This window comes from Chiloscyllium plagiosum, chromosome 32, assembly GCF_004010195.1.
Source record: "Chiloscyllium plagiosum isolate BGI_BamShark_2017 chromosome 32, ASM401019v2, whole genome shotgun sequence".
Classification (NCBI taxonomy): Eukaryota; Metazoa; Chordata; class Chondrichthyes; order Orectolobiformes; family Hemiscylliidae; genus Chiloscyllium; species Chiloscyllium plagiosum.
Window position 1 is genome coordinate 42,193,565 of NC_057741.1, and position 24,120 is coordinate 42,217,684.

General features: G+C 41.9%; 1 protein-coding gene across 3 annotated transcripts in view; it reads left to right on the forward strand.

The window, feature by feature from the left end:
* Nucleotides 1–1,572: 1,572 nt before the first annotated feature.
* slc49a3 (solute carrier family 49 member 3) overlaps nt 1,573–24,120 on the forward strand; it is a 95,814-nt gene continuing 73,266 nt past the window's right edge. For 2 of the 3 annotated variants that reach the window (XM_043674546.1, XM_043674547.1), the window contains exon 1: nt 6,428–6,640. In XM_043674546.1, coding sequence (XP_043530481.1) covers nt 6,443–6,640 — 198 coding nt within the window. In that variant the 5' untranslated portion in view covers nt 6,428–6,442. Of the gene's footprint in view, nt 1,634–6,427; nt 6,641–24,120 lie in introns of those variants that run through there. The other variant, XM_043674549.1, reaches the window with a different exon arrangement.

Genomic DNA, 24,120 nt, shown 5'->3' on the forward strand with positions numbered 1-24,120 from the left:
TACCTCACCTGTGGCTGTTGATGATAAAAATATCTCTGCTTGGGGCCCATCAATTTCTTCTCTAGCTTCCCACAACGTCCTGGGATATGTTCCAACTTGATCAGGTCCCACATGTGTTCCTATACCTACCTTCATGTGTTTTAAATCTCCTGCACCTCCTCTTCTGTAATGTGGATTATTTTCAAGACATCACTATTTATTTCCGAGTTCCCTAGCTTCTAGATCTTTCTCCATGGTAAATACTGAAGTGAAATATTAATTTATGATCTTTCTCATCTCATGTGCTTCCACACATACATGGACTCACTGATCTTTACTGGGCCCTCTTCTCTCCCTAGTTCTCTTTTTTCTTTAATATTTGCAGAATTTCTTTGGATTGTCCTTAATCTTATCTGCCAAAGCAATCTCATGTCCATTTTTTGACCTCTTGATTTTCCCCTTGAGTGTAATCCTGTATCCTCTATATTTCTCAAGACATTTTCTAGATCCCAGGTGTTTATACCTGACATATGCCTCCTTTTTCTTGACCAGTGCCTCAATATCTCTAGTCATCCAATATTTCGTACTCCTGCCAGTCTTGCCTTTCACATTTACAGGAACCTGCTGTCCCTGAACTCTCATTATCTCACTTTTGAGAATCTCCCACATGCCAGATGTCTCTGTGACAATGCTGTCACTTTAAAAAGGTTATGTTGTCCTGGTTTTTTTTCTACAGAGAGGTTGTGAAGGCAGAGGTACCAAAGTGACCACAGGAGATGGCCTCAGTCAACATTCAGAAGAGGCCTTTAGGTTTTTTTAAAAGCATAGAGTCATAGAGATGTTCAGCACTGAAACAGATGCTTCGGTCCAACTTGTCCAGATATCTCAACCCAATCTAGTCCTACCTGGCAGCACCTGGCCCATATGCCTCCAAACCCTTCCTATTCATATACACATCCAGATGCCTTTTAAATGTTGCAATCATTCTAGCCTCCACCACTTCATCTGGCAGCTCATTCCACACACATACCATCCTCTGCATGAAAAAGTTGCCCCTTAGGTCTCATATCTTTCCCCTCTCACTCTAAACCTATGTCCTCTAGTTCTGGACTACCCCACCCCAGGGAAAAGATTTTGTCTATTTATCCTATCCATGATTTTATAATCCTCTATAAGGTCACCCCTCAGTCTCTGACGCTCCAGGGAAAACAGCCCTAGCCTATTCAACCTCTCTCGATAGCTCAAATCCTCCCACTCTGGCAACATCTTTATAAATCATTTCTGAACCCTTTAACGTTTCACAACATCTTTCCACTAGGAAGGAGACCAGAATTGCATGCAATATTCCAACAGTGGCCTAACCGATGTCCTGTACAGCTGCAACATGACCTCCCAACTCCTGTACTCAATACTCTGACCAATAAAGCAGTTGTAACAATGTAAAGAGACTGGCCAGTTCTCGCAGATCATGCTTTCTGGTATTTTTAGCTGTAACGATCAGATGCTATTTTGGTTCCGACGAGTTGGAGCCTCTGTAAAATGATTCCTGGCTGCTACATTCTCTGAAATCTCCCTTGTTGTTGTTTCCTCCTGGATTGGAGAATTACCTGCAAGAATCTGTGTCTGAATTTACCTTCCTGTTAATTAGAAATAGGTACTGTATCAATTCAAAGTTTGGAAGAAGATTTGTCGCTCGGGTGCTTGTTGTTGTGGTTCTGTTCGCCAAGCTGGGAATTTGTGTTGCAGATGTTTCAAACCCTGTCGAGGTGACATTCTCAGTGCTTGGGAGCCTCCTGTGAAGCACTTCTGTGATGTTTCCTCCGGCATTTATAGTGATTTGTACCTGCCACTTCCGGTTGTCAGTTCCAGCTGTCCGCTGCATGGCTGGTATATTGGATCCAGGTCGATGTGCTTATTGATTGAATCTGTGGATGAGTGCCATGCCTCTAGTAATTCCCTGGCTGTTCTCTGTTTGGCTTGTCCTATAATAGTAGTGTTGTCCCAGTCAAACTCATGTTGCTTGTCATCTGCGTGTGTGGCTACTAAGGATAGCTGGTCGTGTCGTTTCGTGGCGAGTTGGTGTTCATGGATGCGGACCGTTAGCTGTCTTCCTGTTTGTCCTATGTAGTGTTTTGTGCAGTCCTTGCATGGTATTTTGTACACTACATTGGTTTTGCTCATGCTGGGTATCGGGTCCTTCATCCTGGTGAGTTGTTGTCTGAGAGTGGCTGTTGGTTTGTGTACTGTTATGAGTCCTAGTGGTCGCAGTAGTCTGGCTGTCAGTTCGGAAATGCTCTTGATGTATGGTAGTGTGGCTAGTCCTTTGGGTTGTGGCATGTCCTTGTTCCGTTGTCTTTCCCTTAGGCATCTGTTGATGAAATTGCGGGGGTATCTCTCGCAGGGGACGAAACATCTGCAACACAAATTCCCAGCTCGGCGAACAGAACCACAACACTGTATCAATTATTTGATTTAGGTTTTTCTAGTAGTTGTTATTCTAAATTCCTCCTTCTTTCATTTGTATTTTAACTATAGTGTTTTTGAAACGCATAAAAGTGGATAAAGCCCCAGGACCTGACCAGGTGTACCCTAGAACTCTGTGGGAAGCTAGGGAAGTGATTATTGGGCCTGTTACTGAGATATTTGTATCATCGATAGTCACGGGTGAGGTGCCAGAAGACTGGAGGTTGGTTAATGTGGTGCTACTGTTTAAGAAGGTTGGTAAGGACAAGCCAGGGAAGTATAGACCAGGGACCTGATGTTGGTGGTGGGCAAGTTGTTGGAGGGAATCCTGAAGGAGAGGATGTACATGCATTTGGAAAGGCAAGGACTGATTCGGGATAGTCAACATGACTTTATGGGTGGGAAATCATAACTCACAAACTTGATTGAGATTTTAGAAGAAGTAACAAAGAGGATTGATGAGGGCAGAGCGGTAGATGTGATCTATGTGGACTTCAGTAAGGCATTGGACAAGGTTCCCCATGGAAGTCTGATGAGCAAGGTTAGATCTCATGGAATAGATGTCAAACTTGCCATTTGGATACAGAACTGTAGTTCAAAGGTAGAAGACAGAGGGTGGTGGTGGAGGGTTGTTTTTCAGACTGGAGGCCTGTGACTAGTAGGGTGCCACAAGGATCGGTGCTGGGGCCATGACTTTTCATCATTTATATAAATGATTTGGATGTAAGCATAAGAGGTATAGTTAGTAAGTTTGCAGATGACACCAAAATTGGAGGTGGAGTGGACAGCGAAGAAGGTGACCTCAGATTACAACAGGATCTTGATCAGATGGGCCAATGGGCTGAGAAGTGGCAGGTGGAGATAAATGCGAGATGCTGCATTTTGGGAAAGCAAATCTTAGCAGGACTTACACATTTAATGGTAAGGTCCTAGGGACTGTTGCTGAACAAAGAGACCTTGGAGTTCAGGTTCATAGCTCCTTGAAAGTGGAGTTGCAGGTAGATAGGACAGTGAAGAAGGCGTTTGGTATGCTTTCTTTTATTGGTCACAGTATTGAGTACAGGAGTTGGAAGGTCATGTTGCGGCTGTACAGGACATTGGTTCGGCCACTGTTGGAATATTGCGTGCAATTCTGGTCTCCCTCTTATCGGAAAGATGTTGTGAAACTTGAAAGGGTTCAGAAAAGATTTGTAAGGATTTTGTCAGGGTTGGAGGATTTGAACTATAGGGAGTGGCTTAACAGGGTGGTGCTGTTTTCCCTGGAGCGTCGGAGGCTGAGGGGTGACCTTACAGAGGATTATAAAATCATGAGCAGCATGGATAGGATAAATAGACAAAGTCTTTTCCCTGGGGTGGGGAGTTCAGAACTAGAGGGCATAGGTTTAGGGTGAGAATGGAAAGATATAAAAGAGACCTAAGGGGCAACTTTTTCACTCAGAGGGTGGTACATGTATGGAATGAGCTGCCAGAGGAAGTGGTGGAGGCTAGTACGATTGCAACATTTAAAAAGCATTTGGATGGGTATATGAATAGGAAGGGTTTGGAGGGAAATGGGCCAGGTGCCGGCAGGTGGGACTAGATTGGGTTGGGATATCTGGTCAGCATGGACAAGTTGGACTGAAGTGTCTGTGTCTGTGCTGTACATACCTATGATTGTATGACTCTATGCTTAACACTGAGTGATTTGATGAGTGCATCACATCTGGAACAGCCACTTCACATTTACCTTTAAAATAAGAAAATGTTAGGCTCTTGGCTATCTTCTTAAAATATTTTTAAGAGGGTCTGGTGTAATCCATCAACATCCCATTACCTGTCAACAGCCTCCCCCAATCAACTTTTGACAGTTCCTGTCTAATACCATCAAAATTGGCCATGCCCCAATTTAGAACTTTAAAATAATGGGAAAGGAAAGATCTGGAGCACAAGTTAAACTAATAGAATTATAATGACCTGTCCCAAAGTGCTCCCCCACTAACACCTCAGCCATTTGCCCTGCCTTATATCCCCAACAGGTCACGTTTTGCCTATTCTCCACCTGCACCTCCACACACATCATTTACTGCATCCGCTGTACCCGATGTGGCCTCCTCTATATTGGGGAGACAGGCCGCCTACTTGCGGAATATTTCAGAGAACACCTCTGGGACACCCAGACCAACCAACCCAACCACCCCGTGGCTCAACACTTCAACTCCCCCTCCCACTCCACCAAGGACATGCAGGCCCTGGACTCCTCCATTGCCAGACCATAGCAACACGACGGGTGGAGGAAGAGCGCCTCATCTTCCGCCTAGGAACCCTCCAACCACAAGGGATGAACTCAGATTTCTCCAGTTTCCTCATTTCCCCACCCCCCACCTTGTCTCAGTCCCAACCCTCGAACTCAGCACCACCTTCCTAACCTGCAATCTTCTTCCTGACGTCTCCATCCCCATCCCCACTCCGGCTTATCACCCTCACCTTAACCTCCTTCCACCTATCGCATTTCCAACGCCCCTCCCCCAAGTCCCTCCTCCCTACCTTTTATCTTAGCCTGCTTGGCACACTTTCCTCATTCCTGAAGGCTGATGCCCGAAACGTCGATTCTCCTGTTCCTTGGATGCTGCCTTACCGGCTGCGCTTTTCCAGCAACACATTTTCAGCTCTGATCTCCAGCATCTGCAGTCGTCACTTTCTCCTAAATTCTTCCTCATCCAAGCCCTTAATACTATGTTAGTCCCGGTCTATGTCCTTGATTGCCCTTGCATTGTTCCGACCATCCTGCCAATTAATGGGTGTGAAATCATTTCTGAGATATGTAATAGTTGAGGAATGGGAGTGGATTCACAGCAAGGTTTTGTGGTAGTTAGAATAATAGAATTCCTATAATTCAGAGAGAGAAGCTATTCGGACTATGGAGTCTGCATAAACCCTCTGAAGCACGTCTTTGAAGACCCACCTTCACCCTGTCATCCCACATTTACTATGGTGGATCCATCTAACCTGTACATCTTTGAATTGTGGGAGGAAACTGGAGCACCTGATGGATACCCATACAGACATGGAGAGAATGTAGAAATTCCATGTCGACACTTGTCCCAGTCTGGAATCAAACCCAGATCCCTGGCACTATGAACCAGCAGTATTTACCACTGAACGACCATGCTGCGCTTGAGGAATGGGAGTGTCGCCTGAGCTGAGTTTTGCATTGTTTGAGGAATGGGAGTGGATCAGTCGTTGCGTTATGTGGTAGGATGAATGGGAGTAGATCCAGAGTTGGATTTCCGGTAGTTAAAGAATGGGTATGGATTCTGAACTGGGTTTTGTGGTGTTAGAGGAATAGGAGTGGATCCGGAGTCAGGTTTTGTGATGGGTGAGGAATGGAGCGGATCAAGAGCCGGATTTTGCATAGGTTGAGGAATTTGAGTGAATCCAGAATCAAGGTAAAAACAATGACTGCAGATGCTGGAAACCAGATTCTGGATCAATGGTGCTGGAGGAGCACAGCAGTTCAGGCAGCATCCGAGGAACTTCAGCAAAATCGACGTTTTGGGCAAAAGCCCTTCATCAGGAATAAAAGGTTTATTCCTGATGAAGGGCTTTTACCCGAAACGTCGATTTTGCTGGAGCTCCTCGGATGCTGCCTGAACTGCTGTGCTCTTCCAGCACCATTGATCCTGAATCCAGAATCAGTTTTGCGCTGTTTGAGGGACGGGAGTGAATCAAGTGCCAGGTTTTCTGGTGGTTTAATGGGAGTGGATCTGGTGCTGGGTTTTCCGAGGTAAAAACAATGACTGCAGATGCTGGAAACCAGATTCCGGATCAGTGGTGCTGGAAGAGCACAGCAGTTCAGGCAGCATCCAATGCTGGGTTTTCCGGGTTGTTGGGGAATGGGAGTGGTTCCATTGCCAGTTGCTGGGGAATGGGAGGAGATCCGGTGCCGGGTTTTGCCGGTTACCAGGTGTGGCTGATCACGGGATCTCAGGCGCCGTTGCCCTCAGCCGATTGGTCGAGGACCATGTGGACGTGTGCAGTGGATGGGGCGCCTGCGCGGTGGCGGCTGTGTTGCCGGGTCTCGGGAATGATGGAGCCGAAAGGCAGCGATGGCGGCCGTGACCGTGAATCAGAGGCCGGTCTGGCGTTGCGCTATCAGAGCTATCGGCGCCGGTGGTTGGTGTTGTTCGCCAGCAGTGCTTTGAGCTGCTCCAATGCCATGGTATGATGGGCGCTTTGCGCGGAGAGCCCCTCGATGGTTGTCACTGAGGGACTGCAGCAGGTCACCATGTTGGCTCCATTGCTGTTGGTCCTTGAGCTGAGGCTCCAGAGATCTGGTATTGCCTTGGTAAGTTAAAAATCACACACCAGGTTATAGTCCAACAGGTTTAATTGGAAGCACTAGCTTTCAGAGCGACGCTCCTTCATCAGATGATTGTCGCTCCGAAAGCTAGTGCTTCCAATTAAACCTGTTGGACTATAACCTGGTGTTGTGTGATTTTTAACTTTGTACATCCCAGTCCGACACCGGCATCTCCGAATCATGCTTTGGTAAGGGCCGAGTCCCCTGTATTGCATTTCTCGCCACTGTTTCTGTTTCATACTGCGGGATCTCTGGTGAGCTTGACGTTGCCTGTTTGGCAGACGTTTCCCTGAAGTTTGAACACTTGCCAGATTTGTAATACTGACGAATTGTAAATAACGAACTTGCATTATGTGTTTTGATCAAATCATTTTGATGCCTTTTCGAGATGTCTTAGGATTTCTTGACATGTTAAAAGAGGATTGACTTCAAAGGTTGCCGGTTGTCTTGGATGCTATTTCATGTGAGCACTGTATTGTGTGAATGACCTGGAATGTTTTCCATATCTATTGTGGCTGTCAGCTCCTAATTAGGAGAAAGTGAGGGCTGCAGATGCTGGAGATCAGAGCTGAAGATGTGTTGCTGGAAAAGCGCAGCAGGTCAGGCAGCATCCAAGGAACAGGAGAATCGACGTTTCGGGCATAAGCCTGAAGAAGGGCTTATGCCCGAAACGTTGATTCTCCTGTTCCTTGGATGCTGCCTGACCTGCGCTTTTCCAGCAACACATTTTCAGCTCCTAATTAGGGGTTGTCTCAACTACCAAGACTGACTGAGTTAAAGATCTGTCCAGCATTTGTCAGCTCTCGCAAAAGCACATGCCTGGTCTCTGGTTCTGACTATCATGTATATAAGTGTTTTGAACTTTGTCTAGATGTCTTGAAATATCTTTGGCAAAAATGTCTATCAGAAAACATGAGGATGTCTTCAGTGCACACAAGAAAGACACCAATGATGTTTAACAATGGTGTTCATCCCAAAGTTTTGAGGTTGATCCCATCCTCATGTCCTCAAGAATTAAGACCTTGTCTGTAGAGTGAGTTAGCAAAGGTCCATATAGGTTAGGATAGAAGATTTCTTTCACCTTGTCCTCAGAATCCAAAGTTAGTCCTAAACAGCTTTGAGTTCAGAATTGATTTTAGCAGATAATTCATGAAGTCTCCATGTGTTTGTCCTGGTTGATGCCAGTGCTAATATTTGCATATTTTGCTTTTGTAATCCACAAATTCTGTATTCTTGGGATTTTGCTTTCCGGAATAGAGTCTACCTTGTCTGTTTTCTTGTTTGTCTTCCTTGTCTCCACGCAGGCTTTATAAGGGCTTCTATCTTGGCCTTGTTGATGCAGGTTGTGATTGCTTTTGCAGTACAGCTTCTAACTGAAAGGCAATAATCTGATGGTGAATAAATGATTTCTGCTGTAAACCATGAAATATAGCTTCTTAGAAATGTTGAAATATGGAGGAGGAATGTAGATTTCTCAGGTAAATGACCAATTTCTGAATCTCTGGCAAAATGAAGAAATTCCAAGCAACCTTTAGAGATGTCATGACAATTGTAATTTTCAAGAAAGGTGACAAGTTGAGTATAATACCTGTACGGAATGGTACTACCATCAACAGTTGAGAAAGCCCTAGCTTGGTGACTAATTGCCCTCTTCAGTTGCAGTGGAGATGCTTCCAGAGTCTGATTATGGCTTCCAACCCACAGATGAGTAACTGACATGTTCTTCACAACACACTCAATCCCAGAAAAATGCTGACCCTTTTATAAATTATGTACTTTATTAATCAAAGGCTTTTGAATGATTAATCAAACAGACCTTTGGTGGGTTTTGGGAGACCAACTAATTTTAGTAACAGAATTTATGACAGTGTACAAGTAACAGTACTTTGTAATGTCTCCACCACAAATCCCTTTCCTTCAAAATAGATGCCAGATGGGTGTGTCATAGCAGTGATTCTGTTGTCAATCTATCATGCTGCAATAATGCTATTTGAAGGTATAACTACAGCACTAACCTCAACTGTCTAAAAGCTGAAATCGAGCCAATCGCTACTTAAGTAGAACTGCAGTCTGCTGACATTGAACTAGTTAATAATCATTGCAGAAATACAACAAAGTTGATGTATTCAGCAGAGCACAGAACTTGCCTTGAGTAGCACAAAGTCCTATACCAGATCAAATCCAATTGAGATTTGCAGTGAGGTATTTGAAAAAGTCTTTCATTTTCCATATATTGGAGGATATCTAACCCAAAAAGTAAATAACATACACCCCAGAGTCCTGTGTACTAGCTCAGCTTTAAGTTAAATATTTTTTGTTTTTGAGAATCGTGATATTGGACTGAATAATAATTCAAATCTGTTGGGCAGTGGTCCTTCTGACATTTGTGTGGTTTTGAACCTTGAGCAAAACTTTCGCCACATTGAGGCCTGAGGACGACAACCTCAACACAGTTTAAGATTCTGTGGATCAAGTAGGATGACAAAAGAGGAAATCTGACTTTTAACGCTCAGTAAGCATGGGTATCTTGCATAAACTGATGTGAACAGGACTTGGTGCTAAAATGCTTGATTTCAGAATTTCAAATATTCTATTTCACTTCAAGACGTATGTTCGGAGGGATCAAAAGGAGGATTTCCAAGATAGTTTCAAAGTTTGTGAAGGTGTGGTTGCACTAATATCAACGCATGGGAGCAGATGCCCAATTGTGACTGAAATGCCAACTCATCAAAACTTATGCCAAAACATTGTTGTGAACAAGAGTGAGCAAATGGTGCCGAGTGATCATGTTGCTGGCTTATAAACCAGAAGTCCAGGCTAATGCTATGGTGTTGTGGATTTGAATCCCACCACGGTAGTTGATAGTTTTAGAGTTCACTGAATAAAATTTGAAATATAAGGCTAGTCTTAGTAATGATAGCCATGACAAGTATCACTGTTATAAAAATCCATCTAGATCACAAATGTCATTTGGGGAAGAAAACTGGCTCCCTTACCTGATTTGGCCGAGATGTTTATCCTAGACTCTGAACAATGTGCTTGACTCTTAACTGTCCTCTGAAATGATCTACTGAACCACTCCAGTTCATGGGCAACAGAGCAATGTCACTGAGAGACAGTGAAAGACTGCAGCTGTTTAAGTGAACAATTTCAATACCCTTAACTGGCCACCAGTGTCCTCTCCGTGGTAGAATGTGTAAGTATAAGGTAGAGATCCTTAGTTCATCTGCAGACTCTCAGCCAGCATTGGCATCTCTTTCATCCTGCCATCTCTGAGGAAGAATCATCCTCAATAAGATAAATCTCTATTCATCAGTAATCTGTTACTGCTGAAAATGTTGCCACAGGATGCCTATCATATTGCTTCTGCAGAACATCAATTATTTTCATGACTGATAGCAATATGATCGTGCAAAAATAATTTTTCTTTTACCCTGCCCTTTATATGTTGTTTTGATTGGATGAAACTGGAGATGTTGTATTCAGTCTACTGTAATAATGTGCTCATTGTTGACTGAAAGAACTCATTGTGTACAGGCCATCTTTGGTTGATTATGTCAGGAGTTTCCTGATTGTGTATTTGTCAGCTTTTAATGGTAATATATTTTCAAATACTTGTGCTTTAGTATGTAGTACATTAATATAGTTGAATCTCATTTCCACTGGAGTGTCACTGCAATGTAAACTTCAAAAATGCATTGCAAAAGAATTAGTACTTGCCAATTTTAGTTAACTGTCAAGTTCAATAAATTGCTGAGTGATATTTGCAGAAGGTAAGAGAATGTGGAAATTGGCTTTGCTTTTTTAGAAAAGTTTTGGAAACAAGTAGAAGTAATAGATATATAAAATCCAACTACATGACCCATTCTGTTTGTTTCCTGGACATCCATAAGAATGGAAAACAATTGTCAGAATGGTAGAAGAAAGAAATACAGTTGTGCGTTCTTATAAAATATCTGCTATGCAGGTATGAAGGGTGAAAAATTCAGAAAACTGCACACCAAATGAGAGAGAGAGAGACAGAAGTGTTGTGGTTTTTAACTAAGATTGTGGAGGTGCTGGTGTTGGCCTGGGGTGGTGCACTTCACCTGACGAAGCAGCAGCACTCTGAAAGGTTGTGATTTCAAATACATCTGTTGGATGATAACCTGATGCCATGTCATTTCTGACTGAGATTTTTAACTGTAGTGACTTTTAAAATAAGTTGAATTCTCGGCTTTAATTACTATGGTGTTCCTGTATGAACAGCTTAGTTATTCTTGGGATTATTTAACTTCTCAGTTTAAATTTCCAGAAAACTAAAAGACAATCTTCAATTCAACTGATCGCTGTCCAATTAGAGGTGAGATTAGTTTTAGTTACTCACTATATCTGTAGGCACAGAAACAACTGGGGCAATGTAACTTCCCATTGGGAAATTGACTATGGTAGAAGTGGGTTGTGTTTGTGATCTTTTCTTTAAATTTGTTGACATGAGATTTTGTCTCCGTGCTTATCTGTCTCATTTCCTATTTCACATAACTGGATTTTTGCCCTTGTTTGTTTTAGCTAAGTGATTGACTTAACCCTTGAATTAGCATCAGTAACAACAAGAGCAATAACTGAGGGCAAGTTATTTAAGCTGGTAGATTTGTTTTCATATCTGTTACAGAGTCATTTGTTTATGAGAAAATGTTATACAGTTAACAGTTCTGATTATCTGGACTAATTTCAGACTGCAGACTTTATTGGGGAATTCAACAAAGTTGCAACCTCTTCATTTTTGAGATTGTTCCTTTTTCTTTTCAGAAAAGTGCTTTCACAGGGAGAAATGATGTGCCCTCCTTCTTTTGAAACAAGAAATTGGAATTGACTATCACATTTTATAGCATTTCTAAATATTTTGGTAGAGCAATAGAAAACTGAACAAGTTAAATTACTTTAATGCATATATTTATTGATCAATAATTAAACGGACTTAAATCTCGACCATCATGTGAAAACTTTAAGGACTGACACATTGGGGCTTGTGGTAAAAACAAAAAGAGAACTGATGTTATGTAATGCCAGTCATTTGGCATCTCGCTAAGGATGAGTCAAGGTTGAATTTCATTTAAAACTGGTTTCGCATCTTTACAATATTGAAGTTATTCCAGATTTTGGCAACCATAAAAATCTCATTGCTTGGATTCCTTGTGCCACCTCTTTATAGCCCCTTCCCAGGTACTTTTGGCCTTTAATGCCGATTTTGAATCATTTGTTACTGACTTGCAGTGGGTCAAGCTGGATTGTTATATTGCAAAACAAAATAAATATCAGCTTTGGCTGCATGAGAAACTTCAGTTCAAATTTGATGACAAGAGCCTGAACTGCAGACACTGCGAAACATCAGGAAGAGAGGGAGGTCTCAAGTTTCAGGGCAGAGTCACACCTCTGCGTAATTACACCAAACTTACACTGTAATCAGGGGCACAAAAGTGGGACAAAAGACTGCAGATGCTGGAATCCAAAGTAGGCAGGTAGGAGACTGGAAGAACACAGCAAGCCAGGCAGCATCAGGATGTGGTGAAGTTGACATTTCGGGCGTGACCCTTCCTCTGGACTGGAGATGAGTGTAGGATCTGCAGCTCCCCCAACTCCCACACCTAGCCCTGAGGAAGGGTTACCTGAAAAATCGACTTCACCACCTCCTGACACGAAAGTGAGAGGCCTTTCACAGAATCTCAGAATTGTTATGGTGCAGAAGGAGGCTATTTATACTTGTTTTATTAGCTCACGTCAATCTCCTGCCTTGGGTTAAAACATTTTTCCTGTAAACTTGTTGCCCCTTATCTCAAATCTACACCACCTGATCATTGAGTTCTCCACCAAAGGAAAGGTTCCTTCCTGTCTACACTATCAATGCCCCTCAATGTATGCATCTCACTTGTAACTCCCCACAGTCTCTTCGGCTCCAAGAAAAACAACACCAGTTTACTCAATCTTTCTTGATAACTAAAACTCTCGAGCCCAGGCGACATCCTGTAATCTAATCTAATCCTGGTAGATCCCTGCACCTTTCCAGTACAATCGCATTTCTTCTAGAATTGGAGAACTGCATACAATACTCTGTAGCCTAAACAATGTTATTTACAGTTCCAGCGTAACTTCCCTGTTTTCAAACTCTGTGCCTCAGATATTAAAGGCATTTGTCCGATATGCTACCTTAACCACTTGATCTCCTATCTTGTTGTCTGAAGGGACTGGTGGTCATGCACAACAAGATTCCTCTGAGCAATGCTTCCCAGGGTCCTACTGGTCATGTATCCCCTTGTCACCTTTGTTCTAAGTGCTACACCTGAGACTTAACCAAATTGAATTCTATTTGCCACCGATAAGGGAGTTAGCAGAAAATCAGATGGACTTATCTCACTTAACAGCACAGGATGCGTTTCAGCTGTCCTTGGGGATTTATCAAATTTTAAGCCTGCTAGACAACTCAGACCCTCCTCTCTGTCTGTGCTAATTGATTTAATCATACCACAGCCCTTTCCCCGACCTTCATACCCATATCATCTCTCTCACTAGTGAGCACTGACACACAATATTCATTTAGAACCCTATGCTTGTCCACTGGCTATGCATAATGAGCACATATCGATTAATGCTTTAAACTACATAGTGAAGTGGGTGGGTTCTGTTGCATGGAAAAGTATGGAAAAAGTTAAAGTCAGAAAGGGATCAGCAGAGGTTAAAGTTTCCAGATCTCTTTATCACAATTTCAACTCTTTATCACAATTTCTTTCATTTGGAAAGGGTCAGGAATCTAACTTCAGATAAGGAAGCACCTAAGAAAACAGGGACAGTCAATGCAAGACTTGAGGGGGTTATATTTAAATGCATGCGGTATATGAAACACTACCACCTAATGAAGGAGCGTCGCTCCGAAAGCTAGTGTGTTTCCAATTAAACCTGTTGGACTATAACCTGGTGTTGTGATTTTTAACTGGATTGAAATTGGCAACATCCTGTTGTGGGTATCATCAACCTGCCTACAAAGGGATCAGAGCTGGGAACTAAATATCTAAGGATGCATGTCTTATTGAAAGGACTGGCTGATGGGCAGGGGGCTGAGGTTCCCTCATTAATAAATTGTGATAAAGAGTTGAAAGGTGTAGAATCTGTGTGGGTTGAGTTGAGGAACAACAAAGGAGTAAAGAACATGATGGGATTTGTGTATGACCTCCGAGCAGTAGTCAGGATGTGGGACAGAGAATAAATCAAGAGATAGAGCAAGCATGTCAGAAAGGCAGTATTTCAATAATCATGGAAAACTACTTCAATATGCAGGTGGATTGGGACAATCAGGTTGGTAGTGGATCTCAAAAAGAACTCATGGAATCCCGTGAGATGGTGTTTTTGGACGAGCTTGTGGTACAACCCACAAGGCAATAGACAATTCTGGATTTAGTGATGTGTAATGAGGCAGATTTAATTAGAGAGCTGAAGGTGAAGAAACCCCTAGGGACTAGTGACCATAACGTGACAATCCACTCTGCATTTTGAGAGGGAGAAACTGGAATCAGATGTGATGGCATTATGGTCGAGTAAAACTAACTACCAAGACATGAGGGAGGAGCTGGCCAGAGTTGATTGGAAGGGGAGAATCGCAGGGCAGACAGTGGAGCAGTGATGGAAGAAGACTCTGGTGATAATTTGTGAGGCATAGTTGAACTTCATCCCAAGGAGGAAAAAAACATCGTAAGAGGAGGATGAGGCAACCCTGGCTAACAAGGGATGTTAGGAACCATATAAAAGCAAAGAAAATAGTGTGGTGAAGATTAATGGGAAGCCAAGAAAATTGGGTATCCAGCAAAGAATAACTTTTTAAAAGTTGAAGTAAGTGAGCTATCTAATAATATGAAAGGTTATAGGAATTTTTTTTATCTAAAAGGTGAAAGAGAGTTAAGAGTGGATACTGGAGCACTGGAAAATGAGGCTGGAGAAGTAGTAATGGTGAAACAAGCAATAGCAGAGGAACTGAATAGGTACTTAGCATCAGTGTTCACATTGGAAGACACCAGCAACGGACAAGAAGTGAGATGAAGAGGAATTTCTTCAGCCAGAATATGGTGAATCCTCAGAGCTGCAGCGGGCTTGGATGCCATGTCATTGAGTGTATTGAAGACAGAAATAGGTCCTTGATTAATAAGGGGATCGAAGGTTACAGAGAGAAGGCGGGAGAATTGGGTTCAAAAAGGTATCATAATATAGAACAGTGTAGCACAGTACACGCTTTTCGGCTCTTGATGTTGTACCGGCCTTTTATCCTATTTTTAAGATCTTGTGGCCTAATTCTGGTACTCCATCTTTTAGTCTTGTGGTCCACGAACACATTATCACTGTGATCCTTAATGGGGCAGGAGAGGGATACCTCTTTTCCTAGTTATCATTTTACCTTTAATGGACTTGTAAAATAACTGAGGGCTATCCTTCGTTTTACTTGCTATTATCCTTTCAGGCTCCCTTTTTGCTCTCATGATTTCCTTTTGAAGTTGCTCTTGCACATTTGGTACACCTCTTGGATTACTACTGTTTTGAGCCCTAAAATCTCCCTTTTTCTTTGGTCCAATTGATTATGGTGTGCAATTAATTTGATTGGAAATCCGGAGTAGTCAGGAAAATGAGTCATGAGTAGGAGGAGTCTCTTGGTCCCTGAGGAGTTGTCTCATTGTAGTCTAACTACAAACGGGGGAAACAATGGAGACATTTAAGAAGGTCACAACAGTAGTCAGGGATGACTTTGTTCTTCTTATTGAGTGGACAAATCAGGTTGGCAAGTGTAAAAGGGAAGACAAATTTGTAGAGTACATTTCAAAGTGACCTTATGACATTGCTAGATTTGCAAAGAGATCTTGTAGTTAAGCTTCCAGGGTATAGTGACCATTAACACAACATTGGCTTGCTCTCCATCAAATTTAATTTGCAATGTCCTGAATTTAAAGAAGGTCATGTACAGAGATATGAAGGAAGAGTTGCCGACCACGGGGGTAGGTGAGACGAGCAGAGACAGACATTGAAGCAGATATTTCATAATGCTCAGCAAAATTCCTTCGAGTCAAAAGGAAGGACTCAGTAAGAAGAATGACAATGGTGGTTAACAGCTGTAAAGAAGAGAATCCATTCAAAACTAAGACATACAAATCAGTAAGAGCTGGTAGGATTGGTCGTGTTTTCAGAACCAGCACTAAAAACTAATGGGAGTGCGGGGTGGAGATTTTGAATAAGGAAGTAAACTGGCATGCAATCGACAAACAACAAGAGTTTCTGTGGGTGTATCAAAAGAAAAGAGCTAAGAGAGTAATGAGGGACCCTTGGAACTGCAACTAGGAAATAATGGGAAACATGAAAATAGGTTTTAATTTAAACTAATATTTTTTATTGGTCTTCACAGTGGACAACACTATAAACTTTCAAAGATAACAAATAGAGTTAATGGTTTCTAGCTGAGACACAGATTACTTCACAAACTGAAGGGGCGAAAGACAAGTCCGTTCATCTCTCATCTGTCATTGAGAAAATGCTAGAATCCATTTGAAAGAGGACAGTTGGAATGGCGGCATTGTTTTATGAAAGGGAAATCTTGTTTGACAAAATTGCTAGACTTCTTTCAGGATAGAACAAGCAAAGTTAATAAAAGTGAACTGGTAATTAAAATGTATTTGGATTTCCAGAAGATGTTCAATAAGGTACCACCTTAAAGTTGGTTGCACAAAATAACAGTTCACAATATTGGGATAATGACCTAACATAGACTGTGGATTGGTAACACACAGAAGGCAGTGATAGAGTCAGAGTCATATAGCATAGAAACAGACTCTTTGTCCCACTTGTCTATGCCGACCAAGTTTTCCAAACTAAACTAGTCTCACTTGCCTGCGTTTGGCCCGTATCCTTGTAAACATTTTCTATTCGTGTACCTGTCCAAATATCTTTTAAATGTTGTAACTGTGCCTGCATCTACCACTACCTCTGGCAGTTCATTTCACATGCAAACCACCCTTTGAAAAAGTTGCCCCTTAGGTCCCTTTTAAATCTTTCTCCTGTCTCCTTAATTTTATGTTTGAACTCTCCTATTCTAAAGAAAAATCTTAGCTATTCATCTTATCTATTCCCCTCGTGATTTTGCAAACTCTTTATAAGGTAACCTTCAACCTCCTACGCTTCAAATGATCGCAGCCTATCTAGCCTCTCCTTATAACTCAAACCATCCAGTCCTGGTAAATCTTATCTGCATCCTCTCCAATTTAATAATATCCTTTCTGTGGCAGGGCAACCTGAACTGTACACAGTACGCAAGAAGAGGCCAGACCAACCTTAACATAACTTTCCAATTCCAAAACTGTGGTTTGTGCAATGAGAATAGTGGAGTCTACATTACTGCAAGTATTTGAAGAGGAGATAGATTGATTCATGGAATTATTCCTTACTTCACATTATGTGCAGGTGAAGAAAATTATTTGATCTGCTGCCATAAACCCAATGCTATCAGCACAATTACTAGAAAATGTTCAGGATTAAGTTTAAACTTTGCAAGTCTAGAAAGACTTTCAAATTAAATGAAATTAATAGGGTATGGCCTTGATATAGTTTTGCTGTTAACAGCTTGTATACCTAATACACAGCAAAACTTCAGCGCTGTAGCCAAAACAAATGCAGATGCTGAAATCTGAAACAAGAGCATTGTGGTGCAAAGTTTAATCGTTTGGGCAGTATCAGTGGGTAGAAGAACAAGATAATGGTTCAGGTGAAACCCTTAACCTAGCAGGCTTCATTTTCCTTTCTCCATAGGTTTTCAGTCTTTTCCATCTTTTCAATCCTCAGCATCTGTTCTGATGCTCGTTTGCATTTGGGCAAGGAGATAATTAGATCTTGATTATCTTTCTAAATACTGTTCATAATCCTTAAATAATATCACAGACCTGATCAAATATCGCATGAATTTATATGTGAACCTTTGTTTCCCAGAGCACTGACAACTGAAAGTTAGGATTGTTTTGTTCATGTTGAAGTCTTTGCTGCTTTGACCCAGGATCTGTTAAACAGTCATCCATGTTAATTGTAGTGATCTATCAGCCTTGCTCTAGACATTGTCTTTCTGTATAGAAGTTTAACAAGATATTCAACTGTGATTTCAGTCATTTTGCAAGGCTTCAAATTGCTTGAGTTTGAAGGTTTGCGATGATCTGTAACTATTGCAACCCTTCTTGTCTGGATGGCTGGTTTGTGATGCAGAATTGTGCCTACAATGTTGGTTCAGACTCTGCACTGGTTGAAGTTACCATGAAGCATTTTAATTCTCAACCTATGGCATGGTGACCCTTTGGTTAAACCATAGCAGGTCATCTCTCTCATGACGAAACTGCTCCTTTAACAAGGTTATGCAATCTTTTTTTTCAGAGGTTGTAAATGACGGACTCTGAACAATCTAGAGGTTGAAGGGTTTCAGCGCCAATTTGATAATAGCTGACAGATACTCCCTCAAGCAGAAGGCTTTCAAGTTCCAAAAAAAACACTTGTCCAATGAAAGGGGTGTGGCCAGTTCTCCCAGCTCAGCTTTTCTCTGGTTTGTTTTTAGCAGTAGTGCAAAAATTGGTGGACCCAGAAGCAGGTCCTAGCTGGTACTCTCTCTCTGACTTTTATCGTGTAAGAACTTGTTTGATTTTATCTTTTGTGGTAGGGGTGTTTCGGGGGATTATTGCAAGTATTTCGAACAGCATCATTAAGTTGGGATGATCTGTTGGGTTTTCAGATAGGATAAGTTATTCTGTATTCCGTTCTCTGTTCATGTTTCATTCAGTAATCTTCTAAATTAATTCTGTTTTGTTTAAAACTAAGTGGTTTGACCAGCTGATTCTCTCCTGGAATATCCACTTTACACCTGCTTAAATAGCAAAGTTAGGGTCTGGGCTACCTTCTTGACATGTTTTGAGAGATCTGGCCTGGTCCATAACACTCAAGAGAGCAGCACTATAGTCCAGAAGGAGTTGGTGACCTAATTCATAATTGCAGTACGTGATGTAATGTCTGTATGTTGTCTGTTGTATATGGGCAATTTCTCATCTGACTTTAGTGTAATGTAAGGTATGATTTTTATATACAGCAAACGTTTTATTAACTGGTACTCATGGGAACAGGTGTGCTGGTTGATCAATTATTCCAGTTTGTCATCCTGTTCCCCCTTCAGTCAAAGCAAAACATAGGTGACACTGTAGTTTTACCTTTCTTTATTCCGAGAGAGAGAGAGAGAGAGATATCGACATCGCCCATGTGCGCAGGGACATGGGTTTCCGATCTTCTCTTGAACAAGAGTTTCTTCATGAACTATATAGTCATTTTACAGGGAGGAGCATCCGGATAAGGCAACCTACTTATTAATTGGGTGACCATTATAATCATTGAGTGTCAATAATAGAGATGAAGCCGTCTGCTGTTAGACAATGAATGTTCTTAACCTTGTTAACTGGATTCATATAATGGATACTTTCCCCTTGTTATCTGACCTTACATACTGAATGCTTCCAATATTGTTAAATGGCTCTACACAATGACTACTTTTCCACCTTGTTAACTCATTACCCTTGTTTCCAGCACCCCATTGTTAACTGCATGTTCTTATCTGATCTGAGTCATGCTCAGCTGAACGCCTTTCACAAAACTCAGAAGTTAACTCTTTCCATGCCTGCTTATACCCGATACACGTTCGCAAGTTGCTCAAGAGGTCCATGTAATCTATATAAAAACAAATACTCATAAAAAGAGATGTCCATAAGGACCCTCACCAACTTTTACAGATGCTCCATAGAAAGCATACTATCCAGTTGCATATCCTGGTACTGCAACTGCTCTGTCCAGGACCAAAAGAAACTATTGAAAGGTGTGCACAGTCCAGACAATCATGGAAGCCAACCTCCCATCAATGGACTCCGTTTACACTACTTGTTGCCATGAAACGGCTGCCAACATCATCAAATAACCCTCCTACCCCGGTAATGCTCTCCTACAATCTCTTCCATTAGGTAGAAGATCTAGAAGCTTGAACACACACCAACACGTTCAAGAATAGCTTCTACCCTGCCGCTATTAGACTGAATGGACTCTAACTTCAAATCATGTTCTTGCTTATTGCACCCCCTGTACCGCCATAACCTTGTATGCCTTGCTTTATCTAAGCATCCGATGATCTGTATGTCCTTGCTTACTATGGCTGCCTGTACTTGCAAACAAAGCTCTTCACTGAACATAGGTACACGTAACTACATAAATCAGATAATGCAGGAGGTATACACATCACTGTTATACTTTATTCACAGCATAACTCACTTAAATAATAAAGCAACTTGGGCTTAATTAAAATTTACCAGTGGAGTGCCTTTCCCCTTCCACCCTCAACTGTCTACTTGGACATTGCAAAGATGATAGAGTAAACTTCCAATGTTTGTATGTGATTTGTCATTTATAGAGCGCCAGTTCATAAGGTGTCACTAAAACAAAGTTTGCTGTATATAATATATATGCTTCTGCAAGCAGGGGCAAAGTGTAACATAGTTGAAACTTTATTGCTGGAACAGCACAGCAGGTCAGGCAGCATCCAGGGAACAGGAGATTCGACGTTTCGGGCACAGGCCCTTCTTCAGGAACCTGTGTAACATAGCTGCAAAGTGTAACATAGCAGAATTCTCAGTAGATATTAAAGTAGGCAGGAAAGCAGGCTGTGACAAGGAGAAAAAGTCTATAGATGAATGTTGATAGGCAAGGAGAATGGGCCAGAATCTGGCAGATGGGGTTTAATGTGGATAAGTGTGAGGTTGTCCATTTCAGCTGGTAAAAAGGGACAAATTGTTAATTAAGTTGAATGCAGATTCAAAGTGTGTCAATGTAGAGGCCATATGGATGGCCATGTGTATGAATTGCAGGAAGTGGGTACGCAGTCACAGCATATAATATGAAAGGTAAATGGAATCCTGGCATTTATTGTAAAAGGACTGAATTATGAAAGTAAAGAAGTGTGGTTCCAATTATATAAGGCTTTGGTGAGACCACAGCTGGAGTAGTATGTCCAGGTTTGGTTTCTTTACTTAATGAAGGATGTGATGGCACTCGAAGCAGTTCAGAGGAGATTCACCATGTTGATTCCAGGGATGAAAGGGCTGTCTCATGAGGAGCTGTTGATTAACTTGGGCTTCTACTTGCTGGAGTTCAGAAGAGTGAGGGAGGATCTGATATGTATTGAGTGCTAAAGAAGATTGATAAAGTTGACATTGAACAGGTGTTTTCCTCCCTATGGGACAATCTAGAACAAGAGGTCATAGATACAGAGAGAGAGGAGGTAGGTTCAAAACTGAAGTGAGGAGAAACTGCTTCTCAGAGGGCTGTGAATCTGTGGAACTCATTGCCCCAGAAATACGGAAGTTTCTGATAAGAGCTATGATGAGCAGGCAGGAAAATGGATTTAAACCAAATTGGAGGAAGGCTAATTTTGACAGTATTAAGCAAGAACTTTCAAAAGCTGATTGGGGGTAGGTGAAGGGACAGCTGGAAAGTGGGAAGCTTTCAGAAATGAGTTAATGAGAGTCCAGAGACAGTATATTCCTGTTAGGGTGAAAGGAGAGGCTGGTAGGTGTAGGGAATGTTGGATGACTAGAGAAATTGAGGTTTTGATTAAGAAAAGGTAACACATCAGGTATAGACGGGAGAGGTTGAGAACCATTCGAGTATAAAGGCAGTAGGACTAATGAGGGAAATCAGGGCAGAAAAGAGGTGTGAGCGCTTTGGCAAATGGGGTCAGGGAGAATCCAAAGGGTTTGTATAAATACATTAAGGACAAAAGGGTAACTAGGGAGGAAGTAGGGCTCTCAAAGATCAGCAAGGCAGCTTACGTGTGGAGCCACAGGAAATGGGGGAGATAATAAACAAGTATTTTGTATCTGTATTTACTATGGAGAAGAACATGGAAGGCAGAATGTGGGGAGATAGATGGTGATTTCTTGAAAAATGTCGATATTACAAAGAGAGAGGTGCTGGATGTCTTGAATTGCATAAAGGTGGATAAATCCCCAGGACCTGATCAAGTGTACTCTAGAACTCTGGGAAGCTAGGGAAGTGATTGCTGAGCCCCTTGCTGAGATATTTGTATCATCGATAGTCACAGGTGAGGTGCCGGAAGACTGGAGGTTGGCAAACGTGGTGCCACTGTTTTAAAAAAAGATGGTAGGGAAAAGCCAGGGATCTATAGGCTGGTGAGCCTGACATCTGAGTTGGGCAAGTTGTTGGAGAGAATCCTGAGGGACAGAATTTACATGTGTTTAGAAAGGCAAGGATTGTTTGGGGACAGTCAACATGGCTTTGTGCATGGGAAGTCATCTCATGAACTTGAGTCTTTTGAGGAAGTAACAGGATTGAGGGCAGAGTGGTGGGCGTGATCTGTATGGACTCCAGTAAGGCATTTGACAAGGTTCCCCATGGAACACTGGGAGAACGAGCCATTTGAATACAGAACTGGCTCGAAGATAGTTCAAGAAGATAGGGTGTTGGTGGTGGAGGTGAGAGATTTTAAAACTGGAGGCCTATGACTAGCAGAGTGCTACAAGAATCTGTGCTGTGTCCACTACATTTTGTCATTTATGTAAATGATTTGGATGTGAATGTAGGAAATGTATAGTTAGTAAGTTTGCAGGTGACACCAAAATTGGAGGTGGAGTGAACAGCAAAGAAGGTTACCTCAGATTACAATGGAATCTTGATCAGATGAGCCATTGGGCTGAGGAGTGGCAGATGGAGTTTAATTTAGATAGATGTGAGGTGCTGCATTTTGGAAAAGCAAATCAAGGCAAGACTTAAACTTAATGGTCAGCTCTAAATACTACACTTACTCAAACGGCTAAGAGGGAAATATTATTTGCAAAGCAAAGGTTATATGAATATGGCGACAAATCGGGTAGATACTTAGCATTTCTTGCAAAGAAAAAAAAGGCCCCTCAGACTATTATGTCTATCAAGGAAAGTACGGGTATTTTGACTCATGATCATAAAAAGATTAATGCGACCTTTAGAAAATTCTATTCTGAGTTATATAAATCACAGGATTGTGAAGATAGGACGAAGAGGATGCAGTCATGTTTTAAAAATTTGACTTTTCCAGACCTAACTCCAGAACAAGTATCGGTCCTAAATGCTCCTCTTACACCCCAAGAAATAGTTGATGCAATTAGGCACCTTCAAAACGGTAAGACGCCGGGCCCAGATGGCTTTCAAGCTGAATTCTATAAAGAATTTACAGAAATACTGGTTGGTCCACTTAAGGACATGTATAACTATGCATATAGTCAGGGCTGTCTCCCGCCTTCGCTGAAAGAGGCAAATATCTCTCTTATCCTCAAAAAAGGAAAGGACCCAGAAGATTGTACATCATACAGACCAATATCCTTGCTAAATGTAGATTTTAAAATCCTCTCTAAAACGTTAGCACTGAGACTAGAAAGGATACTGCCACATATTATAAAGGAGGATCAGACGGGGTTTATTAAGGGCCGTAGATCATCCAATAATGTTAGAAGGGCTCTGAATATGATTCAAGCTTGTCATCAGGGAAAGATACCAGGAGTAGTGGTTTCATTAGACGCGGAAAAGGCATTTGATAGGGTCGAATGGTCATATTTATTTTACACATTGGAGAGGTTTGGCGTTGGACAGGTGTTTACCAAATGGGTCTCAACATTGTATAGTGATCCCAAAGCAGTTGTGGTTACCAATGGATTAGGCACGGATAGCTTCAGTGTGGGTAGGGGCTGCCGTCAGGGATGTCCCCTCTCGCCATTGTTATTCACGCTAATAATTGAACCACTAGCAGAAGCGATACGAGCTGATCCTAATATAGTGGCCCCAAGGATTGGTACAGGTAAACATAAAATTACCCTTTATGCAGATGATGTTCTTCTATTCCTCAGTAACCCTTTGATGTCCATACCTCGCTTAATCCAAGTTATTAATACATTTAGTGCATTCTCAGGCTATAAAATTAATTTTTCAAAATCGGAGGCAATGCCAATGGGTGGCCTTGCTGTGATACCCCGCTTAGCGGACGGTTCCCTTTTTCCCTTTCGCTGGTCCCTGGAGGGCTTCTTATATTTAGGCATTTTTATTACTCCAGTATTTGGTCAGTTGTATAAGGCTAATTTTGTGTATTTATTGGAAAGGATAAGGCAGGACCTCCAGCGATGGGGAGACCTGCCAATTTCCTGGCTGGGTAGAATAGCATTAATCAAAATGAATATCCTGCCCCATCTCCTATATCCTATGAGAATGCTTCCAGTGATGCTGCC